We start from the raw sequence: 20,733 nt of genomic DNA, 5'->3' as shown, positions 1-20,733 counted from the left end.
GAACGAAGTTGATTGACAGACTCAGCCATCGAGGCGTAGAATTTAGTGTCATTAGCAGCTCTGAAGTCTAAACCCTTGAAGAAATCAACTAGAGTCCTAAGATATAAGAAATCACAGCTTCTGCGTTTGACCTTTGAAATTCTTTTGTAAACCTGACTATATATAGAAGAAGGATTTGAACTTTGAAATAACTGCATTATTAAAAGGAGAAAAGTGAACTAGTTTACATTAAATTTAAAATCTCAGCTAATTTTTATTGCTTATGCGGGAGAACGAGTATTTTGCTTTTCATGATGTGTGATGGTAAGTTCTCTAAATGAAAGGGCAGATCAGATAGGGGGTGATTCCCCCTCAAGATGGGTGTTCCTTACCTCATTTCTCAGTGCGAGGGCCTCGAGCTGGCGTCTATAGAGGGCACACACTGCTGCTTTGCTCCTGTGATGCTGAGCGGACCTTACTTCCCAGGGGGCTTGTCTATAAACTAGGTGGCCCTTTGCTAAATCAAGCTGCCTTTTTGTTATTTTAGCCTAGTTTTTCTGCCGTCTGCACTGATGATTTTGGACTCGCACATTGAATTCTGAATAATAGGTTTGCCATTTGAACGGTGATTGTGTGTGAACATGCTGAGTATTCGTAGGAGTTTGCTTCGCGAGTAGTCTTTACCTATTTACTGCTAATAATGGGGCTTGTCGTTCTTTCTTGTCCTGAGCTCATTTCTATTTTAAAGATTCAGCTTACCAATTTCTGTCGATTTTCACTGAAAGCAGACTTTTTCTCTGATTTGATTTTTGTATATTAGCTTTTCCACTGATGCCCTAAAATGAGGCCAAGAACTTGTGCTTTTGTAATAAGCATTTAATAAACACATGCATAGCAAAAAAAAAAAAAAAAAAAGAACTTCTTTTAGGACATAGTCTTCTGGTGATAATTTCATATATACCATTTATATATACCAAGCATGCCTATTAACTCACCAATAATTTTTCCAATTTAGCCTTTGATGTGCTCTTTTTTAAAAAAAAGGTAAATCCACGAATTCACCAGATGCTCTGCTGGAGAAGGAGGAGCAATCTCCTCCTGTACCAGTCACATCTGATTTGATGGTACACACAAAAAAATAATAAAATTTAAAAAGAAAAGGTATATCCAGGAAATGAATTTGCTCTTCAAAGTTTATTACTTTCTAGGACATGTAGCGTAATATAACCTCTCCAAAATTTTTACTTCAATTTGAAAATGTAATCTTCATTTATTAAATGTATAACTTATTTATGTTATACTTGTTAATGTAATATTAATAGTTTAATTTGTTATGATTTTATTACTAAACTGTACTTGATAAGTATTACAGAATTTAGACACTTTATACCACCAGGTTTTTTCCCTTTCTCTGCCACTATTTTAAAAATACACTTTAATTTTTGTATAATTTTTACATGTATAATACCTCCTTTATTCTGTTATACTACCTTTTTTCTGGGGATGAGGTTGACATAAATTTTTGCATATTCTTACTTTTACTGTGCTCCACTATTGCTAATATTAACATTATTGAAATGACTTAATTGAGAGAAGGAAGGAAAAGATTTTTCTTAAACCTATAGCCATTTTTATGTAGAAGGCATTAAATTAATTATCATATATTTCTAATGCTCACCTTATGCTTTCCCTTACTATGTGTGCTTTTATAATTATGGATTGTACAATTATTCCCCATAAACACTATTATTTTTAAACTAGTTGGAAATATGTTTTTATATTAGATCTAGGTACTTGAATCATGGAAAATTGCTGCTATATTCTAAAAATTAAATAGATTTCTTCCTAACTGAGCTTTACAGTAGTTATGAAATATGGCTTTGTGTTTCAAACCAGATGGTGGAGATCATTAATTTCAACCAACCAAAATGTTTTAGTTCAGTAATGGCAAGCAGCTGTTCCTCCCATATTCAAATATTCATGAAGTAAAATGATGTACAATATATATGATATGAATTATTTGGCTAATGGGAATCAGAATATTGTTGATATCAAGTTTCCTGCTTTGAAGATTGAGAGCTACCTTTCAGTGTGAATCAATCATTAGTTTCATAACCAAGTAAAACTACTAACCGTCTCAGAGTTTTAGCATCGATATTTTATTACAATTAAAACTCTAGATCATATTTCTAAAAAGTTCTACTTTATTTCCAAAATTAATCCTGATAAAATTAACTTCTTCAAATAAAAATGATAAATATTCTTCTATCAGATATTTTATAATTAAAGTGTGTCACTGAAATGCTTTCATGGGAAAATCAATAGGTATCTTTTTATATATAACAAAATAAGACATTTGTGTCTGATGGTAGAATAGTTAACTCTTAAGTATTTGGTTACATGAAATACTATCATTGGATGTTTTCATCATTTATTTATCCTTTTACACCTCTAACCTAATGATACAATAGACATTTAACAGTGAAAAATTAGTCTAAAGGTTCAGTTTCTTTATTTTTTTGCTTACCAGTTATTTTACCAGGTTTGTCTTCCATGTTTTCATCTACTGAATGAATGAATCTCCAGCAGTTCATACTATATCACATGGAATCTTATGTCATCTTTTAAGATGTGCATTTGTATCCTCAGAAACATTACTTAGATATGAATATGCCTGTGAATGTTTCAATTATCTTATTTAAATATTTGTAACAAACTTTATGCTGCTTCCTATAATGGCAGTATTAGTAGCTTTTCAGCTCAGAGGTTAAACAAGATAGTCCATAGTTCCATAAAGTCTTTGTCTTCAAAAGTAATTTGGTACTGAAACCAGAGTGTTCCCTGGAGTCAAGGATTCTGAAGCTTCATCTGACATATTTTGGGCATGTTGCAAGGAGGGACTGGTCCTTGGAAAGGGACATCATGTTTGGCAGAGTGGAGGGGAGGCGAAGGAGAGGAAGACCTTTGGTGAGATGTATCGATTCTGTGACTGGAGCGGTGGGAATAAGTGCGTTTGAGATGGCTAGGTTGGCACAGGATAGAATAGCATTTAGAGCTCTTGTACATAGGCTCGCTATGAATCACAAGCGACTCGATGGCACATAATAACAAGTCTATACTAGAGTTTAGAAAATATCTGTGAGAAGGTGCCTTTTTCTCTTACTTTTTTCCCCAAAATAACGTTACTGTTGTTATATGAAATAAGAATCTGGTAGTACCTGTTTGAAGTACATTAGTTTATTTCCTATAGTCTCAAATTATGATGATTGTAATCATTGGCTAATTCTTTTTCTGTCCTAGAGATAAAACTATTTTGGAGCTGACTGCTCTCAAGTGGATTCCAAATCATGCTGACCCAATGTGTGTCAGACTAGAACTGTGGTCTGTAGAAGTGTCAGTGGCTGAGTTTTTTTGTCTTTAAAATATATTACAGGCCTTTCTTTCAAGGTACCTTTGAGTGGACTCAACCTCCAGTCTTTAAGTTAACAGCTGGTTTTGTTAACCATTTACACCACTGAGGGACTCCACTGTTAACTACATGCAGAGACAGTATGCTATGTTAGTTTTTTTCTTAAAGTAAAGGTGTACTGCTGTTTCTAATTGACTTTTTATTTTTTTTACTGTTCTTAATCAGAAATAATCTTATTCTTTATATATGAATATAATCTTGGATTATGGAGACAATCATTTATTTCTGTCTCAAGATCATTGTAAAACCTTTGTTTTCCTTTCCTGTGATTTTTTTGGTCATAAGTCTTATCAGGTACAGTTAAATACGTTAAGGTGTATCATTTTAGTCATTTTTTCCTTCTCTTTTTCTACCTTGGGGACATCTGCTTTCTCTCACACAGAGAGTCCAATGTTACTTTGTTCTGACTTTAAGAAATAAAAATCACATTTACTACAGTAACAATATATAGGCAGATCTGGTGGCCTAGTAAGTAAGAAGTTGCACTGCCAACCCAAGACTCGAAGTTCTAATCTATGAGCAGCACTGCAGGGGGAAAGATAAGCAGTCTCCTCTCATTTCACCGATAAGCTCAGAAAACCAGCTGGTGGGTTCCAGCTGCAGGAAGACTGCAGGCCATTTCCAGCTCAGCAGCACATACAACATACTGATATTTTTGTATTTTGGGGTTTTTAAGTGTTTATAACTCAATTTTTAACTAGTTTTCAGAAATTAAAAAGTTGATAAATTATTTATGATGCCAGTTAAATTTATTTTTATATCTTTCCTGTTGCAAATAATAGCCTAAAGGTGTGTTACATAAATTTGGCCTAAAAAGAACTATTTCTTGAAATTCAATAACGTAAGCCACCAGAGATCCCTAAGTAAGTAGAATGCTGTACATCTTGCAGAGTGCTCTAGTGTATATCATCTATCTCTTCAGTTTGTTCTCTGCCTCTTTTTATACCACATGACACTGTTTAGTTTCTTGTTGTTATCTTTGAAACAACAGTCTAGAGTAGGAACTTGAAAGGAGTCCTGGATTTATATGGGCTTTGTAATCTAAACTGGATGATTCTTCTACTTTACAGTGTCTATAAAATAATTTATTTTAGTTAGAAAATACTGAAAAACAAATGTATATTCCCAAAGAAATTGAGGTACTTCAAATGAGGTGTTAATGAAACTGTTTATCATGGCTCATTCTAGTGAAAAATGATTGTTCTTAACATTGTTGTTATGTGCCATCTAGTAGCTTGTGACTCATAGCGACCCTATGTACAACAGCCCTAAACTCTGCTCTGTCCTCTGACAATCTCAGTGTCTCTGACACACCCATCCCGATTACCCCAGTCACTGAATCAATCCACCTCATAGAGGGCCTTTCCCTCCTGCTCTGTCCCTCCACCCTCCCAAACATGATGTCCTTCTCCAAGAACCTGTCCCACTTTACAACATGTCCAAAGTACATCAGGTGAAGCCTCAGAATCCTTTCCTCCAAGGATCAGCGTGCTTTAACTCTCTCCAGGGTGAATCTATTTTCTTAGCAGTCCATGGTATCCTTAACACTCTTCTCCAGCACCGCAGCTCAAAGGCATCAATTCTCCTTCTATCCTCCCTAGTCATTGTCCAACTCTCTGACGCATAACAAGTGATAGCAAAGACCATGTCCTGTATCAGACACAGCTTAGTCTCCAGAGAGACACCTTTGCTCTTCAGTACTTTGGAGAGGTCCCTAACAGCAGACTTTCCCATGGCAATATGTCTTTTAATTTCCTGGCTGCTGGTGCCAAGAGTGTTGACTGTGGAGCCAAGTAAACTAAAGCTGTGAACAATCTCAATCTCTTCACCATCCATCCTGATGCTGCCAATTGGCCCAGTGGTGAGAATCTTTGTCTTCTTGGTAAAGAAGACAAAAATCTTCTTAACATTAGAGCTACCTAACTTTGTTGTTGAGTCGGAACTGACTCATAGCCGACCCTCCGGTGGGTTTTCAGGGGCAGTTAATCATACGGGAGATTGTCCATCCTTCTCCCGCAGAGCAGCTGGTGGCCTCAAATCATATACCTTTGAGATTGCAGCACAGCTTCTTGCCAATAGGCCACCAGAGCACCGACCTAACTTTAATAGGACCATGAAAGGGTACTTGTAGAGAAGCTGCAGCTCATTGAATGAACTGCAAAGCTCTGGCATGATAAAAAGTGAACTACAAAAGTATAACTTATACTTTCATCATATTATTAAACTAGTTGTATTCTCGGTTTATAAAATTTCTGGTTGTAGCTTTAAAGTCAGGAAGTTGTAGTTTGATTTCACTTTCATGAGCTTCCTGTTTGTAGTTCCCTGTATACTCAAGGTCCTTTTGCTGCTCCTTGTTCTCTTTGAAAACAATGAGAGTTCCAAATTGAAACAATGTTGAGAATTTGATCACAGTTTTTCATGTTATATCTTTCTAATCTAGTTCATTTCAGTGGATCACGTTTCATGTAATAGGACCTTTTAGAAAACATAGTTACCTTTATTTGGTTATGTTTATATCAGATATATTTCTTCATGTTAAAAATCAGTCATTCCACTGGCATAATGAATATGTTTGCATTCATTTCCAAAGTGGTATACATTTAACTTTGGCATTTTACTTAGCTTTGTTCCTCTGAAATTGGCAGGTTTCTTAAATCCTTATCCTCAGTTATTTGGTTTTAATTTACTACAAGAACTTGTTGATTTTTGTGGTCTTAACATGGTTAATTTTAGCCACACATTCACAAAATCCTGGCTCCATATAAAGTTGATTTTTTTCAAAGCTACTTAATTCTCAATCACTAGTGCTTAGGCAATTCTTGTAATTTCAGCTTTTGTAACTTGTTTTGTTGATAATTTGATTTATTAGTTATTGTTGTTAGGTGCCACCGAGTCAACTACACCTTGTAAAACCAGCCTGTGAGTGAGAAATGGAAGCCTTGCCGTATCCTGCACCATCGTTATGATGTTCGTCAAGCTCAAGCATGCTATTGCAGTCACTGTGAAAATCTGTCTCTATGAGAGTCTTCTGCTCTTTCACCGGCCCTCTACTTTTCCCATCATTATGTCTTGTATTATGTGGTGTTAGTCTAAAAGTTGGCTTTTTTGAGCCATTACAGTTAGCCCCCTCTGGTCTCCAGCTATCTTAACTGCAGACACATGGTTTTACAAATCATTAACAGCTGTGGTCCTAGAATAAGATAAAGTGTACTTCCTACACTGGGGAGCAAGACTTGAGGTAAGCAAGACTTGTGATGGCAAGACTTGAGGGAGACCCTAGTCAGGGTGATAGAGAGACTGTGACATCACTTAAGAGAAACTGTGGTAAGGTGTGACGCGAGGCTTCTTGCATTTGTGCTTACCACAGTTAAAGGTTTTTGCTGTTCTTGCCAGGTGATTGAAGGAGAAGCTGACTTATAACTGTTCTGAGGCAAACCTTGCAGAATGATTTGGATTTTACTGCTGAACTCAATCCAGAGCCTGGACTAATTGAGGAATTGTGCCTTGGAACTTGAGCTAAATCTTGTAATTGTATTGGGTGATATTCTTTGCCTCCCCCCTTCTACATCTTCCTTCCCTAATAAACCCCATATGAACTTCTTGCTGTTGGTGTGGCTCTAAGAAGCACCATGGGGCTGGTCTGTGGGCTCTTTATCTGCTTTCTTCTCTGAGGCAGTAAAGGACTGTATTATTCTCACTCCCTCTGGCCTTTTCAGAAAGATGTTTATGGCCTTGTGCCCCTCTAGTCCATTTTCTGTGCTTTAGACATATCATAATTACACTTTTAGTGAACATTCAATTTCTCATATAGTTTCTAATACAGTATTTAATGCTCATAATAAAGAATACTACTTGTAGTCATTAACAATATCACAGTTTTAAAATGTTATATATATATATATATACACATATACATACACACACACACACAGTGAAGAGATTAAGATTGTTAACAGCTTCAGTTTGCTTGGCTCCACAATCAGCACTCTTGGTACCAACAGACAGGAAATCAAGAGGTGAATTACATTGAGAAAATCTGCTGTCAAAGACCCTCTCCAGGGTACTGAAGAGCAATAGTATCAGCCCATAGACTAAGGTGTACCTGATCCAGGCCATGGTCTTCACATTTACTTGCTTTGCTTCAGAAAGCTGGACAGTGACTATAGAAGAAGAATTGATGACTTCGAGCTGGGGTTCTGGAAAAGGGTATTGAATATACCATGGAGTGCTAGGAGAATGAACAGGTTTGTTCTAGAGAGGGTGAAACCAGGGTGCTCCTTGGAGGCAAAGATTATGATGCTCCATCTGACATACTTTGGGCATGTTGTGAGAAAAGACTAATCCTTGGAGAGGGACATCAGGCTTAAAAGACTGGAGAGACAGCACAAGAGAGGAAGACCCTGGATGAGATGGATTGACTTAGTGATTGGGGTAATGAGGGTAGGTGTGTCAGAGACAACAAGGTTTACTCAGGATAGAGCAGGATTCAGAGCTGTTGTACATAGGGTCGCTATGAGTCACAAGTGACTCAGTGGCACATAACAACATATCACGTATATATACAAGTAGCAAATGAGTACTAATTTCTATAAATAGTCTTGATGAAATACAAATCAGCTCATTTTTTAATATACCAGTTCTTCTACATAGTTTTACCATTCATTCCAGTGTACCATTCCACATTCAGATTCATAATTAAAATCTTACCTGTGTTGGGTGGTTAGAAGTAGCCTTTGGAATCTGCCAGCTGCTCCTTAGGAGAAAGATCAGGCAATTTTCAGTAAAGATTTGCAACCTTAGAAACCCCACAGGGCAGCTCTCCACTGTCCTGCGGAGCCACTGTAAGTCAGAACAACTGGATGGTAATATGTTTGGACCTTTTGGGTTTTATCTTTCAAGACTCAGTCCAATTGTAGCTGACCTGTGGAGCCACTGTAAGTCCAAACACCTGGATGGTAAAAAGTTTGGACCTTCTTTTGGGTTTTATCTTCCAAGATTCAATCCAGTTGTATTTATGTTTCCATCACCCACCCAAAGGGAGCTCTGGTGGCCTCGTGGTAAAAAGTTTTATTGCAGTCACAAAGGCGTGATGTTCAAAATCTAGCTGCTCTGCTGAAGAAGGATGGATAGAAAGTATTCTGTGCAATTACCTGCCTCTGAAAACTGTCTGCAGGGTCAGCTATGGGCCAGTTCAGACTCGACAAAACACTACCACCAAAAACCCCATATAGAATTATTTTGGTATTTCTTTTTACCATCTACAGAACTATTACTGCTGCATCCTTTATTAATGTGTTGTTTCTGTGTGCTGTCAAGTCAGAATTGACTCATCACTGACTCTCCAGTGGGTTTTCAGAGCCAGTAAATCACACAGGAGGAGATTACCTGTTTTTCTCTCATGGAGAAGCTGGTAGATTTGACCCATATACCTTTGGATTGCCGGTGTAACACCTTACCACTTGGCCACCAGAGCTCCCTTATTAGCAAGTTGTACTATTCCATTTCATCTTAAGTGTTTGTATTATTTAAAGATAATTTCTTTATCTTTTTAAATTTTTTTTATTTATTCATTATTGCATTCCCTCTTCCTCCTCTAGGCCACTTTTCAGTATACTTCTTGTTCTAGATTGTTGTCATACATATAATACCTAATCATATATTCATTTTTAACAGTTCTTTCCCTCCTCTGTTCCAATGCAGTCTTCATTATTTATAAACTCTTTTGCTATTCTTCCCCCAATTGCCCATGTCCATCCTGTTTTATAACAGTGGTGTTATACAGTATTTGTTCTTTTGTGGCAGATATTTCACTCAACATAATGTCCTACAGGCTCACCCATGTTATGCAATATCTTACAAGTTTGAGAATATTAGGGACTGTGAACATGGTACAGGATAGGACAAGCTTCTTATCTGTTGTTCTGAGGGTCACTAGAGGCTATAGTGGACCCAGTGGCATCTAATAACAGCAGCAACATATGTGACTGCTACTCTCTAACTCACATCTGAGTGACAAGGGATGAGAGAATGGTAATGGTTGTACCATGTTACATTCGCATAAGCAGGGAATGAGTTCCAGTTTTTCTACAACCTCACCAGCATTTGTTGTTTGCTGCCCTGTTGAACTTTGTTATTGTTGCTGGGACAATTAATTTCTTGAAATAAGATTATGTGTTGTATTTTTTTTTCCTGTTTCTGACAGACCTAGTATAATATTTTTATAAATGTGGTAGGTACAAAATTGATGATTGAATAATTTTCCACTGAGTACCTAATTTAGAAACACTGTAAGGAGTGTGGCCTAGCCAACATTTTCTTGTCATTCTGCAGTGTAGTACACTTTCAGAAGAGAAGATTTTTTTAAAGTGGCAATGCTGTCTAAATAGTTATTACAAAAACTACATACTAAAATGTGTTTGCTTTATGCATGGGATAGCCTCCTGAGACCAACATGTAGAAGCTTTTTCTTCAAATCCTTTATATCTTTAATTTATGCATAATTCTATGAAGAATTGCTTATCTGACTTCTTAGAGCCAAAAGAAACTCATGCTGCTCTGCATTAAATTAAGAGCAAGGTGAGTAAACCTACTATGGTGGCAAACTTTGTATTAAGGATCAGTATGAATCCAATTGAAATCTTGATAATGATCCAGTCTTCATCTCTCCACTTCATTATTTGAGTTTCCAGCTACTCCAGGTGGCATTCTCTCATCCTTGCACCCACATATTATTGCAGGTGTTACTAGATGCCATCGGGTCCACTATAGCTCTCAGTGACCCCTGAACAACAGATGAGAACCTTGACCTATCCTGCATGGTCTGCACCATCACGAATATACTTGAACCCATTAGTACAATCACTGTATCAGCCCAGTTTATTGGGGACACTCCTCTTTTTCCTGAGGCTCTACATTTCCTAGTGTTATGTCTTTTTCCAGGGACTGACCTGTCAAGATAGCATACCCAAAGTAAGTGAGACGGAGGTTCACCAGCCAAATATTCCCGCATCCAAAAGCCTCCCTGCACTTCATACCAGCCCCATCTATCCCTCGGGGATACCACCTTAAAGTTTTGGAATCCATGCACGTTCCATTGACACTGTGATTCACAGTTTCACTCTTAGCAGTTTTTATGAAATGGACATTTGTCATGATGCGAGTGATTTTGCTCCTGTGGAACAGGTCGAATTTTTTATACTAAACAGAACAGACTCAAGCTGACGGGTAAAGTTTCAGTCAAGTCAGGTTCACCCTAAAGATCCAAGAGCCACTACCTATGTAATTGTTTTTGCCTTTTTTTGGGGGGGGGGCACTAATTTTGTTTCAATGCTGGTAATTGAAACCATTTTAATGTATATTTGGTTGTAATTTCCTTTGTATGTCCTTCCAAAACTGTTGTGTACAGATCTTGCCTTCAGTGTTGGCCTCAGGTTTTTAATAAGACATTTTCTATTGAAAAAATAAAGTTTTGGAATCTTTGACTCCTTAACCTCTGGCTTTCAGGTTCTCTTTGGGCCTGTGATTTTCACTGGAACATCTCACAGAATTCACAGAAAGCCTCTCTACATACAGTTACCCATTCATTGTTACCAGAAGGAATGTAAATGAAGACACAAGAGGATCAATTTTGGGAAAAGTTCTAGTACAAGATATCCATTGTTCCCAGGATTGTACCCACCCTCTCAAGAGTAGATCCTCTTCCCATTTAGGAAGCCCGAAAAGCTTGTGTTCAGGCCCTTTTAGTGACTTTCAAATCAGTATTCATATTTGGAGCCCTGTTGCATAGTCCTGGCTGAATTAAACCATTAATCTACACTGTTGACTGCTCTTTACTTCCTGAGATTAGAGCAGGTCTGGCCTTTGTGGTCCCCGCTCATTTACACACATGTAAGTGTTGCCTTGCTGTTTTAGGAAAAAATACCTTGATTGCAAGCAATTCCTAAGAACTGTCTCTTAGAAACAAAAGACAGACTAAATTGACTTATTTGTGTAGCATACTCTAAAATCAGCAATAAGATTTTATAAGCAATGAAAACTCAAATAGTGTAGTAGAGTAATGCCCATTTGCATGGGTTAATATATCTGATAGCCCTAAAGTATCATACAACCCTGATTATATGTTAACTGATGTTTATGATGATTAAACAAATATCTAAGTTACGTTCAAGAACATGGGTGGTGGTGTGTGCTGAACATTGAATTCTGATATGTAACACTACATGACAGAGTATGGCTGACCCATAAGGTTTCCTAGGCTGTGCTCTTTACAGGAGCAGATCTCTAACTCTTTTCTCCCAAGGAGAACTTTAGTTAGCAGCCAAGCGCTTAACTACTGCAGCACCAAGATAGCTCCTAGTACTAGCTCCTACCACTCCTCCTCCTCATTCCCATCAAGTCAGAACCCCTCAGGTTTGAAAGGCTCTAAATCATGCATAATATATAGGACAGACCAGCTTGGTTCTTTGCCAGTAGCATGCTATTTAATGCTTCTTTGCCTTCCCCTTTTCTGTTTTCTTAGCCTGGATCATTTTTACTCTTCTAAACTCATCTCACCCCTTCTCTTTTTCCTTCACAAGAGCATAAGCTCCTGGAAGGAGAGAATGCCGTAGTCATCTCTGTATCTATCGTAGTATGTAGTAGATGGTCAGTAGATGTTTATTGAATTGTGCTGAACTTTTGTGCAAAGATCCAGGTTGGTTTTGGTTGTGCTATTTCTGTTAACAACAACAGCAAAAATTTTTTTTTTAAATGGCTGTTTAAACTCACCAGTTGCTCCTCAAGAGACAGAATGCAGGCTGCTCCCCTCCCGATGTAGAACCTGGGCTGCTTTGGAGCATGATTCTGCTATCTGTAGGCTCACTAGGAGTGAGAATGGACTCAACAGCCGTGATAACTGATCTCTTCTGTGTCTCAATGTTTAATGTTTTCCTTCTCCTTAGATGGATTAATTGCCTCTGAAGGAGCCATAAGTCCAGAATTCTTCAATGATTTTCACCTTCAAAATGGCGATCATCCATTTCCTGGCAGGTAATCAATATTCCGGGCCGGGGGGGGGGGTGGGAATCTAATCTGTAGTATATAGAGGATAATATCATTTCCTGTGTTTTTGAAAAATTAGAGTTATCTTTATCCATATATCTTTTTTATTGGGAGGGAAAAAATTTGGTCTTTTCAAAACATTGATATTGATTATAAGTTAACTTAAGAAATCACATTTTCTATGTAAAAGGGGAAAAAAGAGTTGACAAATCTGAAGGAAAAAAATACTTTGGCAGTTAGACAATAAAAGCTGTCCTTTTAAACAGAAAATAACTTTTGCCAAATTAGTGAACACAGATTTTTTTCTGAGAACTTTCCAGTGTGAATAAAATATAACAGAAAATGAGCATACGAGAAATTTTAACAATTTCTCAAATGCTGCTGTTTTTCAATAAGCCCCGGCATCACAACATTTAAGCAGTAGGTTAACAGTGTGAAACTTCCCAGGGAGAAAGACGTGGCAGTCAGCTTCAAGATGAATACAGCCAAGAAAAGCATAGGAGACATCTCTATCCTGTAATGCAGGGAGCTGTGATGAGTTCAAGTCAACTCAAAGGACCTAAAAACAACTGTTTTTTAAAATCTTGGAACTTTATTATATACTTGTCCTCCCTAAATAGCATTCAAGTAAATGAAGGACAGGCCAGCATTGCCTACAGCTATAGAAAAGTTCCCCTAGCAGATACATTTTATACTTGCCAAAAAAGATAGAAAATATTTTCCCCTTCAGATCATTCCTAGACATGTAATATTTTAATTTAGACAGACTGTTGAAACTTCCCCTTAAGCTGGTGAGTAGGTTTAATCTTACTTTCCTTTAAGATGATTATTTTCCTTTTAATTATTGACTTAATTTCTGTTATTTTATGTTGTTTATTTTTTTAAGTTTTTGTTGTGATTTGAGTGAAAGTTTATAGAGCAAGTTAGTTTTGATTCAACAATGTATCCATTTTTTCATGAAAGTGATTATTCTACCCGCATTGTGATGGCACCCTTCCCTTCGTTAGCATAAGCTGTTAGGAACTCCAGTAGTGCAGTAGTAGCTGCTAACCAGAAGGTCAGAGGGTAGAATCCATCAGTTCTCCATGAGCAGAAGATGAATGGTCTTTTCCTGTGAAAATGTACAGCCTTGGAAATTCCATGGAGAGTTGCCATGAGTTAGAATCAACTTGACAGCAGTGGGTTATTTCAGATTGAGGAGCCCTAGTAACACAGAGGGTAAGCACGTGCCAGCTAAATGAAAGGTCACTGGTTTGGATCTACCAGTCACTTTACAGAAGATAGATGTAGCAGTCTGTTTCCATAAAGATTATAGCTTTGGAATCCTCTGGGGCAGTTCTGCTCATTTCTGTGGGTCAGCGCTGACTTTGTGGCAACAGGCTTAGGATTTGTTTCATTTGCATTTTGAGGGATATTTTCAGATTGGATGATATATTCATGTATTTTCTTTTAAATGAAAAAATTCCATTGTAACCAATATAATATTAAACTCAGTTATCAGTTACCATAACCTTCTTTATTTCAATAATAGTAATTGCAACCATTATTGATCATCCACAAGGTATTATTATAGTCATTTTATAGATGAGGAAATCAAGGCTCTAAAAATACAACTTTAAGTAAACAACTCACATAGAAGGAAAGTAGAGCAAGAAGTAGAACTCAGGCTTATATGTCTCCAAAGCTTATGGATAACTAAATTTGGGAATAAAATATGGTATAATAATTTTCAACCTTTTTTGGCTACTATCCATGTCTTCATTTCATATTAAGATTCACTGCACATGTATGTCTTTTTATAAATATATATATATTTTTAAATAAAAATTTCTCAAAATGATACTATCTGTCATGAGGATGACTCTGGTGGCCTCATTGTAAGGAATTGTGCTGTCTCCTCCAATGCGATTTGATGGCTCTGAAAACCTGCTGGCGGGTCAGCTATGAGTCGGTTGTGACTCTGTGGTACTCCATAACAGCAACAATGGCCTGTGCCTGCATCTCTTTTATCCTGTTTAATTTTTTAAAGGCAGGTTGCACTCCACTATATTGATTAAATCACTGGTCATTGTAATGCAGGGTTTAAAAGCAAAGTGAAAAAACCATGGAAGATTATGTGAAATGAGATACTCACTCTATATATAATTTAGGGAACTCTGGTGATTGAGAAGCTGTGCTGCTAACCCAAAGGAAGGCAGTTCAAATCCACCAGCTGCTCTGTGAGAAAGATGGGCATTTACTACCTCTGAAAACTGGCTGGAGGTTCATTTATGAGTCATTTCCAGCTCAGCAGTACATAATGCCAACATAGATAATTTAGCTGCTCTGGTGGAGTAGTGCTTGCCACATTGTGCTGCTAACAAAAATTTGGCAGGTTGAATATATCAGCTGCTTCCAGGGAGAAGGGTGGGCAGTCTCCTTCAATACAAATTTACAGCTTCAGCAACCAAATGGAAGATGTCTGAGTCAGAACCAACTGAATGGAAGTGGATTTGGTTTCGTTTGAAGTATACATATGATTTACGAATTCTATGTAGTTGGTTGCTCTAACTTACAGTAACCTTATGTTTGATGGAACTAAATTTGCCTAGACCTACACCATCGAATATTTCTAGTCACCTCGTGACTATTGTGTTGTGCCTTATAACCTAAGAGGCTCATCTTCTAGTGCTATGTAAAACAATATTCTCTTGTGATCCATAATGTTTTATTTGATTTCTTTTATAAAGTAGATCGCCAAGCTTTATCTTCTTGACTTATCTTAGTCTTAAAACTTTGCTGAAATTTGTCTACCATGAGTGACCTTACTAGAATTTGAAATATGAATAGTTTAGTTTATAAGGTACCCTAATGATAAGATTTGATAAATGTCAATAGTTGTAAAGGGGCTTCAGGCCTTTTGTTCATAGGGTCTCTATGAGTTGTGCTCAACTTGAAGGGAATCAACAACAACAGTGATGAGAAGGGAACTCTGGTGACCTAATGGTGAGGAACTTTATCTCCAACTCAGAGCCACCCAGTTTGAATCCACCATTCGCTCCTTAAGAGAAAGATGAACAGTCTCTGTGTCATTTAAAGCCTCTGAAAACCTACTGGAGGATCAGCTATGAGTCACTTCTGACTTAATGATAAATAACAGCAACAACAGTAGTTTATGGGGAGCTCTGGTTGCCTGCTGAGTAAGGGGTCACTGCCAACACGAAGACACAATTCAAATCCACCATCTGCTCTCAGGAGAAAGCTGGGCAGTCTCTTCCTACGTAGTTCGTGTTCTCTGAAAACCTGCTGGAGGGTCAACTGTGAGTGAGTGACAAATAGCATCATAATTTGTAGGATCATAGCAACACACAAGCCACCACAGTACAACAAACTGACAGATGGCTGCTGAAGTTTTCTGTATCCTTTATCATGCCATCTGTCTATTCCAACTGATAAGACAGAGTAGCACCACCACACAGGGTCCCAAAGGCTGTCAATCTTTGAGGTCAAGCTATCACATCTTTATCCCATGAAGCAACAGGTTCAAATTGTAGACCTTTCGGTTTACAGCAGAATGCTTTAACCACTCATCACCAGGTTCCTTAAATAAACATTAGCCCTTTAGAAAGACAGTTTCATTAGTATACTGGATTGTCATGCTAGGAAACTTCTTGCCTTAGGATAGAATAGCTATATATAGTTAAATACTAGGATGTATCTGCTATTGGATTATTTCAGATGGTGCTAGATGTGTTCAAACAAAAATAAAAATAAATTAGAGACTCCATTATTTTAAGTAGTATATACCATCATCCTATGTCAGTTTACTGTACAATTGTATTCTGATCTAGAAAAGTGAAGAATTATTTGGGTATATGATCCAAATATAGCTATATAAAAAATTTTTCTGATATAAGTTTAAGTCTCCAGTTTATGTTTCATCATGAGTAATACTTTTTTGTATCTCCATATACTATCCAAGTGAAAGCAAAGGAGCTTTATTCTTACTTAGAAAAATTTGCTTGGTATTTTTTTATAATTAAATGTTTTCTAAGAAAATAAAATTTTACAAACTTACCTTAAATATGTTGTTGTTGTGTGCCGTTGAGTTGCCTGCGACTCATAGCTCTGAAACCTGCCCTGTCCTGAGCCAGTCTCACTGACTCCACACACCTACCCCCACTAAATATATAAATTATTGATTTTATGAACTTACCAGTTCTCCAAAATAACTTTTTTTTTCAAAATGTACATATAACACAGTAAAAATTATTTAAGTGACAGTTATCCTCAATAGCTAGGTTATGTAATCCAAAAATGTCAGAATTTTATTCCTCAATTTTGTCATTAACGTTTTAAGAAACAATTTGGAGACAGTCCTTTTACTTTTGTATCATAACCTCTTTTTGAAAAAGAAAAATATTTAGGTAATTTAACCTACTTCCTAAAAGACATGCCACAGTAATTCTGCCTTAAAGGATTAGTTAATAAAACTGACTATACACTATTTTTCAAATCAGAAGATCAATATGCTTACTTGTTATAATCATTTTGATTTGAGAATTGCTTAGCCTTTAAAAGAAACTTTCCCAGAGAAAGTTAAGTCTTTCATCTCTTGTCTTTTGTGATTTTCCAGGCTTTAAATCACATAGCTGTATCATTTTCTCTTTTTCATTTCCAGAAGAAATAATTTACAATCAGTTTCCTCACTTTTCCTGTAAGTGGTAGATCAAATGAAAAGAGACTCAAAACTGTACCAATAGAGATAGAAACAGAGTGTACAGTATCATTAGAATTCATGTTTGTTCTTTTCCATATTACTGTTTATTAATTTGTTCAGGAATAATTTTCTTTTACTCAGTTTTTTGGTTAGGATTTTCCTTTTAATCGTATTTTTATATTCTTTCATCAGAACAAACAATCAATGTTAACACTGACATATTTTTCAATTCTGAAATTATTTAAGTATTTTAAATTGCTATGTGGTTACTCACATTTTTGTATGATAAATTTACTGCCTAATGATCCAGATGTGACATTTTAAACAAGTGACTGTCTTTCAGTTTCTGATTTAAAGTAGGTAAATTTAAGCCCATTGAATCAGATAAAATTGACTAAGAACACTATCTTAAATTTTTTTAAATTTTGACTGATTTTAATCAAAATAGGGAAATTTCTCAAAGTATACAAGGTCATTAAACTAGTTGTTGAGCTTCTGTTCTTCACATACACTGCAAGGATGAGAAATGAACAAATTTAGCAGACAACCTGAAGAATTTGGCTTGGGCAAAAAAGGTGCATTGTTTTGATTAATTTTTAAATATCGGGGAGGAGGGAAACCTGCAATAGAATATTCTCTTTCAGAAGATTTGAAAAAGAAAAAATGCTCTCTATTTATACTGTTTATGGGAATTTTTTTAAGACAGAAAAATTGTCACGACGAGTTGCAAATTCTTCTCCTACTCATTTATAATGTCTATGAACAATGATCACTGTCAGGTTATCTGAAAGAAGGATACTGAAAGATTAATGTATAAATATTTTATCACTACTATGATATATAATGATTTTAGTGCCTGCAGGATTTAAGATGAAACGTGTACACAATGTGTCTGTGCCAAGGGGCATATTTTTCTGCCGCTATTTAAACTTTTCAGTCTTTGTTGTATTTTTAAAATTTTCATTTGAATGGGTTCATGTGAAATAGATGATCCCAGGTTCCTGCGTGGCAAAGAATAAAGTGATGATTTGTGTGACTCTCGATTTTTATTTTTAATTATCCACAAAAGAATACTTTCTTTTTGAAAATATTTGGTAATAGGGAAAAAATCTAAAAAGAAGGAAACAAAGCCATCTTTAGAAAACTGTTCGCAAAGTTTAATTTTATTTCTTAGAGATTTTATGTTGTTGTTGGAGTTTTTCTTGTCTATTTTGGGTTTGTTTGGGGGGCTTTTTGTCCATTTTGGGTTTTCAGGGGTGTTTTTTTCCCCTTAAAATCCAAGTCAAGGGTCCTTCTTAATCTGAAAGCCTGCATTTTTATAATACAGCAAGGCAGTTTAATTGGAACCAGTGGAAACTGTTAAACTCATCTATCCCATTCTACATGTGAGACTGGATGTTTGATAAAATAGATGCTGGCAGTTGGACAGCGAATCTTGGGTTTTAGACATGTGTCACTATCGTTTGGAACTTCTTGGCGCCAGGATTTCCCGACATTTAGAGCTAATGCAAAATGCATTAGGGCTCGAAGGCATTAGCTACAGAATTGCCAATCCCAGAGCGTCAGATGTAAACTTTCCCCTCCTCAAATCTGACTTGGTGTTAGAAAGTAAAGTGGAACTTGCTATTGAAGCTAATTTAAAATAATAGGAGCAAGACGAGCGTTTTCCCCCTCTTATATACACCATATATCCACACCATATTTTTGGACCTTTTTTTATTATAACTCTTACTTTTCAAGACTAACAAGAACCTCATGTTAAGAGTATTTTTAAACTGCTTCCAGCTTTTACAAATCAGTTTTTGTTGCAGGAAAAATGGACCATTTTTCTTTTATAGGAATCTAATTTTCATAAACTGGAAAAAAAAGACTGCTTGGGTTTCCTTGGGCCTTTGAAAAGTATTCCTCAGAAGGCCTGGAGTTCTTCGTGTTAGGACAGTGATGTAATTCACTGACCATTTCACTGGGGTCAGAGTTGAACAAGATGTGTGCATTTTCTGAGCCCTATGATTCTGACGCTTTCATTTTCTCTCTGTGTGTGTTCTAGCCTGTTTCTTCCCCTTTTTTTATTTCTTGGAATACTTTAGTATGAACATTGTGTGCATGTAATGTGTTAGATGTTATACATGTTGTTGTTGTGAGATGCTACCAAGTCAGCCATGACAATTCATGATGATCCTCTGAACAGCAGATCTGAACCTTCCTTGTCCTATGCCATCCCCATTATCCCTGCCATGCTCAAATCCATTGTTGCCTTCATTGTATCAACCCATCACCTTGAGAGTCTTCATCTCTTTACCGACCCCCTCTGCCTTTCCTAGCATAATGTCTTCTTTCAAGTTCTAGCCACTCCTGAAAGCATGTCCAAAGTACAGTATTATGTATAAACAATTTTTATTATTCTGGTCATTCTAATTTAGTTTTAATTAAAGCATTAATTTGAACTGTCAGTTATTCATCTACACATTTAGGAACCATACTTAGTAAAAGCAAATTAATACCTTAAAATATAAGAAATAATCTTTTTCTGAACTTTTTCTCTCTATATAATGAGGGTTTTCTTTCCTTCTTGCAGTGATTTGGCTGAAAGTTTACAAAGCAAATTGATTAATCATCTTTTTTCTAAATTTTTAAATGTGTGTTTTTTCCCTAAGAAGATGATACTACATGCAAAAATCAGACTTACTTCTTTAAGATCATTTTAATTATACTCTGTTGTTTAGTAAAGAAACCCTCATGGCACTGGATGTTGAACTGTTAATCGCAGGGTCAGAGGTTCAAATACATATGCAAGTTTGTGGGTTTTTATTTAGTTTGCTCAGTTTTTTCATTTGAAAAATGTGACCTCAAAATTATGTATGATTTTTTTTGTTGTGCAGTGTGTGTCAAACTGGATAATACAAATTTGTTTTAAAGCACATATTTCAAAGTAGAAATTAAATTATTTCACCTTGTTAATGACCTTTAAAATTTGTCCTAGCAAGAAATTCTTTTATCATGAGAGAAAAGAAACTACACTTAAAAAGGTTTTTTTTCAGTTTTAGTTAGTAACCCAAGTTGTCTATTTGCTCTAGTGACTTTGCAATCTCCTTCCACTGCAGTTTACAACCATCTGAACTCCACAGAAAAACCAGCTGAGTTTGTTCCCACTTGATGGCAACTGAGTTTGATTTTTTTTTTCTTCCTGCTACAGTAGTATAGAAATTATATGGAAGATTCCAAAGAAAGTCAAGAATCTCTCAGAACCATTTCTTCTGGTAAATATTGAGACCAGTTACATATTTGTTCACAACAGTATAAGGACTAGATTACTTGGCAGATATATATGAAAGTTTGAAAAAATCATTAAGACCACTGCTTTATTAATATGTTACAAATTTATTTTTTTTTATGGTGAGAAAAATTTATTACATTTAGAAATAGCCCGCTGGACTCAGTTTAGATGATCCCAATTTTGTTGGCAACATCCAAAGCATCATAATCAGGAGCAAGTCGAACATAGGCCTTCTTCTCTCCATCAGGCCTAATCAAAGTGTTGACCTTAGCC

General features: G+C 36.3%; 1 protein-coding gene across 1 annotated transcript in view; it reads left to right on the top strand.

The window, feature by feature from the left end:
- The window catches only part of KIFAP3 (kinesin-associated protein 3), a 213,303-nt gene that overhangs the window by 141,149 nt on the left and 51,421 nt on the right, over nt 1–20,733 (top strand). Inside the window, exon 17 of the mRNA XM_006887460.1 lies at nt 12,388–12,475. Within this exon, the coding sequence (XP_006887522.1) occupies nt 12,388–12,475 (88 nt within the window). The remainder of the gene's footprint in view (nt 1–12,387; nt 12,476–20,733) is intronic.

Source organism: Elephantulus edwardii, unplaced genomic scaffold (assembly GCF_000299155.1).
Source record: "Elephantulus edwardii isolate Elephantulus edwardi_28Jun2011 unplaced genomic scaffold, EleEdw1.0 scaffold00057, whole genome shotgun sequence".
NCBI lineage: Eukaryota > Metazoa > Chordata > Mammalia > Macroscelidea > Macroscelididae > Elephantulus > Elephantulus edwardii.
This window is presented reverse-complemented; position numbering and strand designations above follow the sequence as displayed.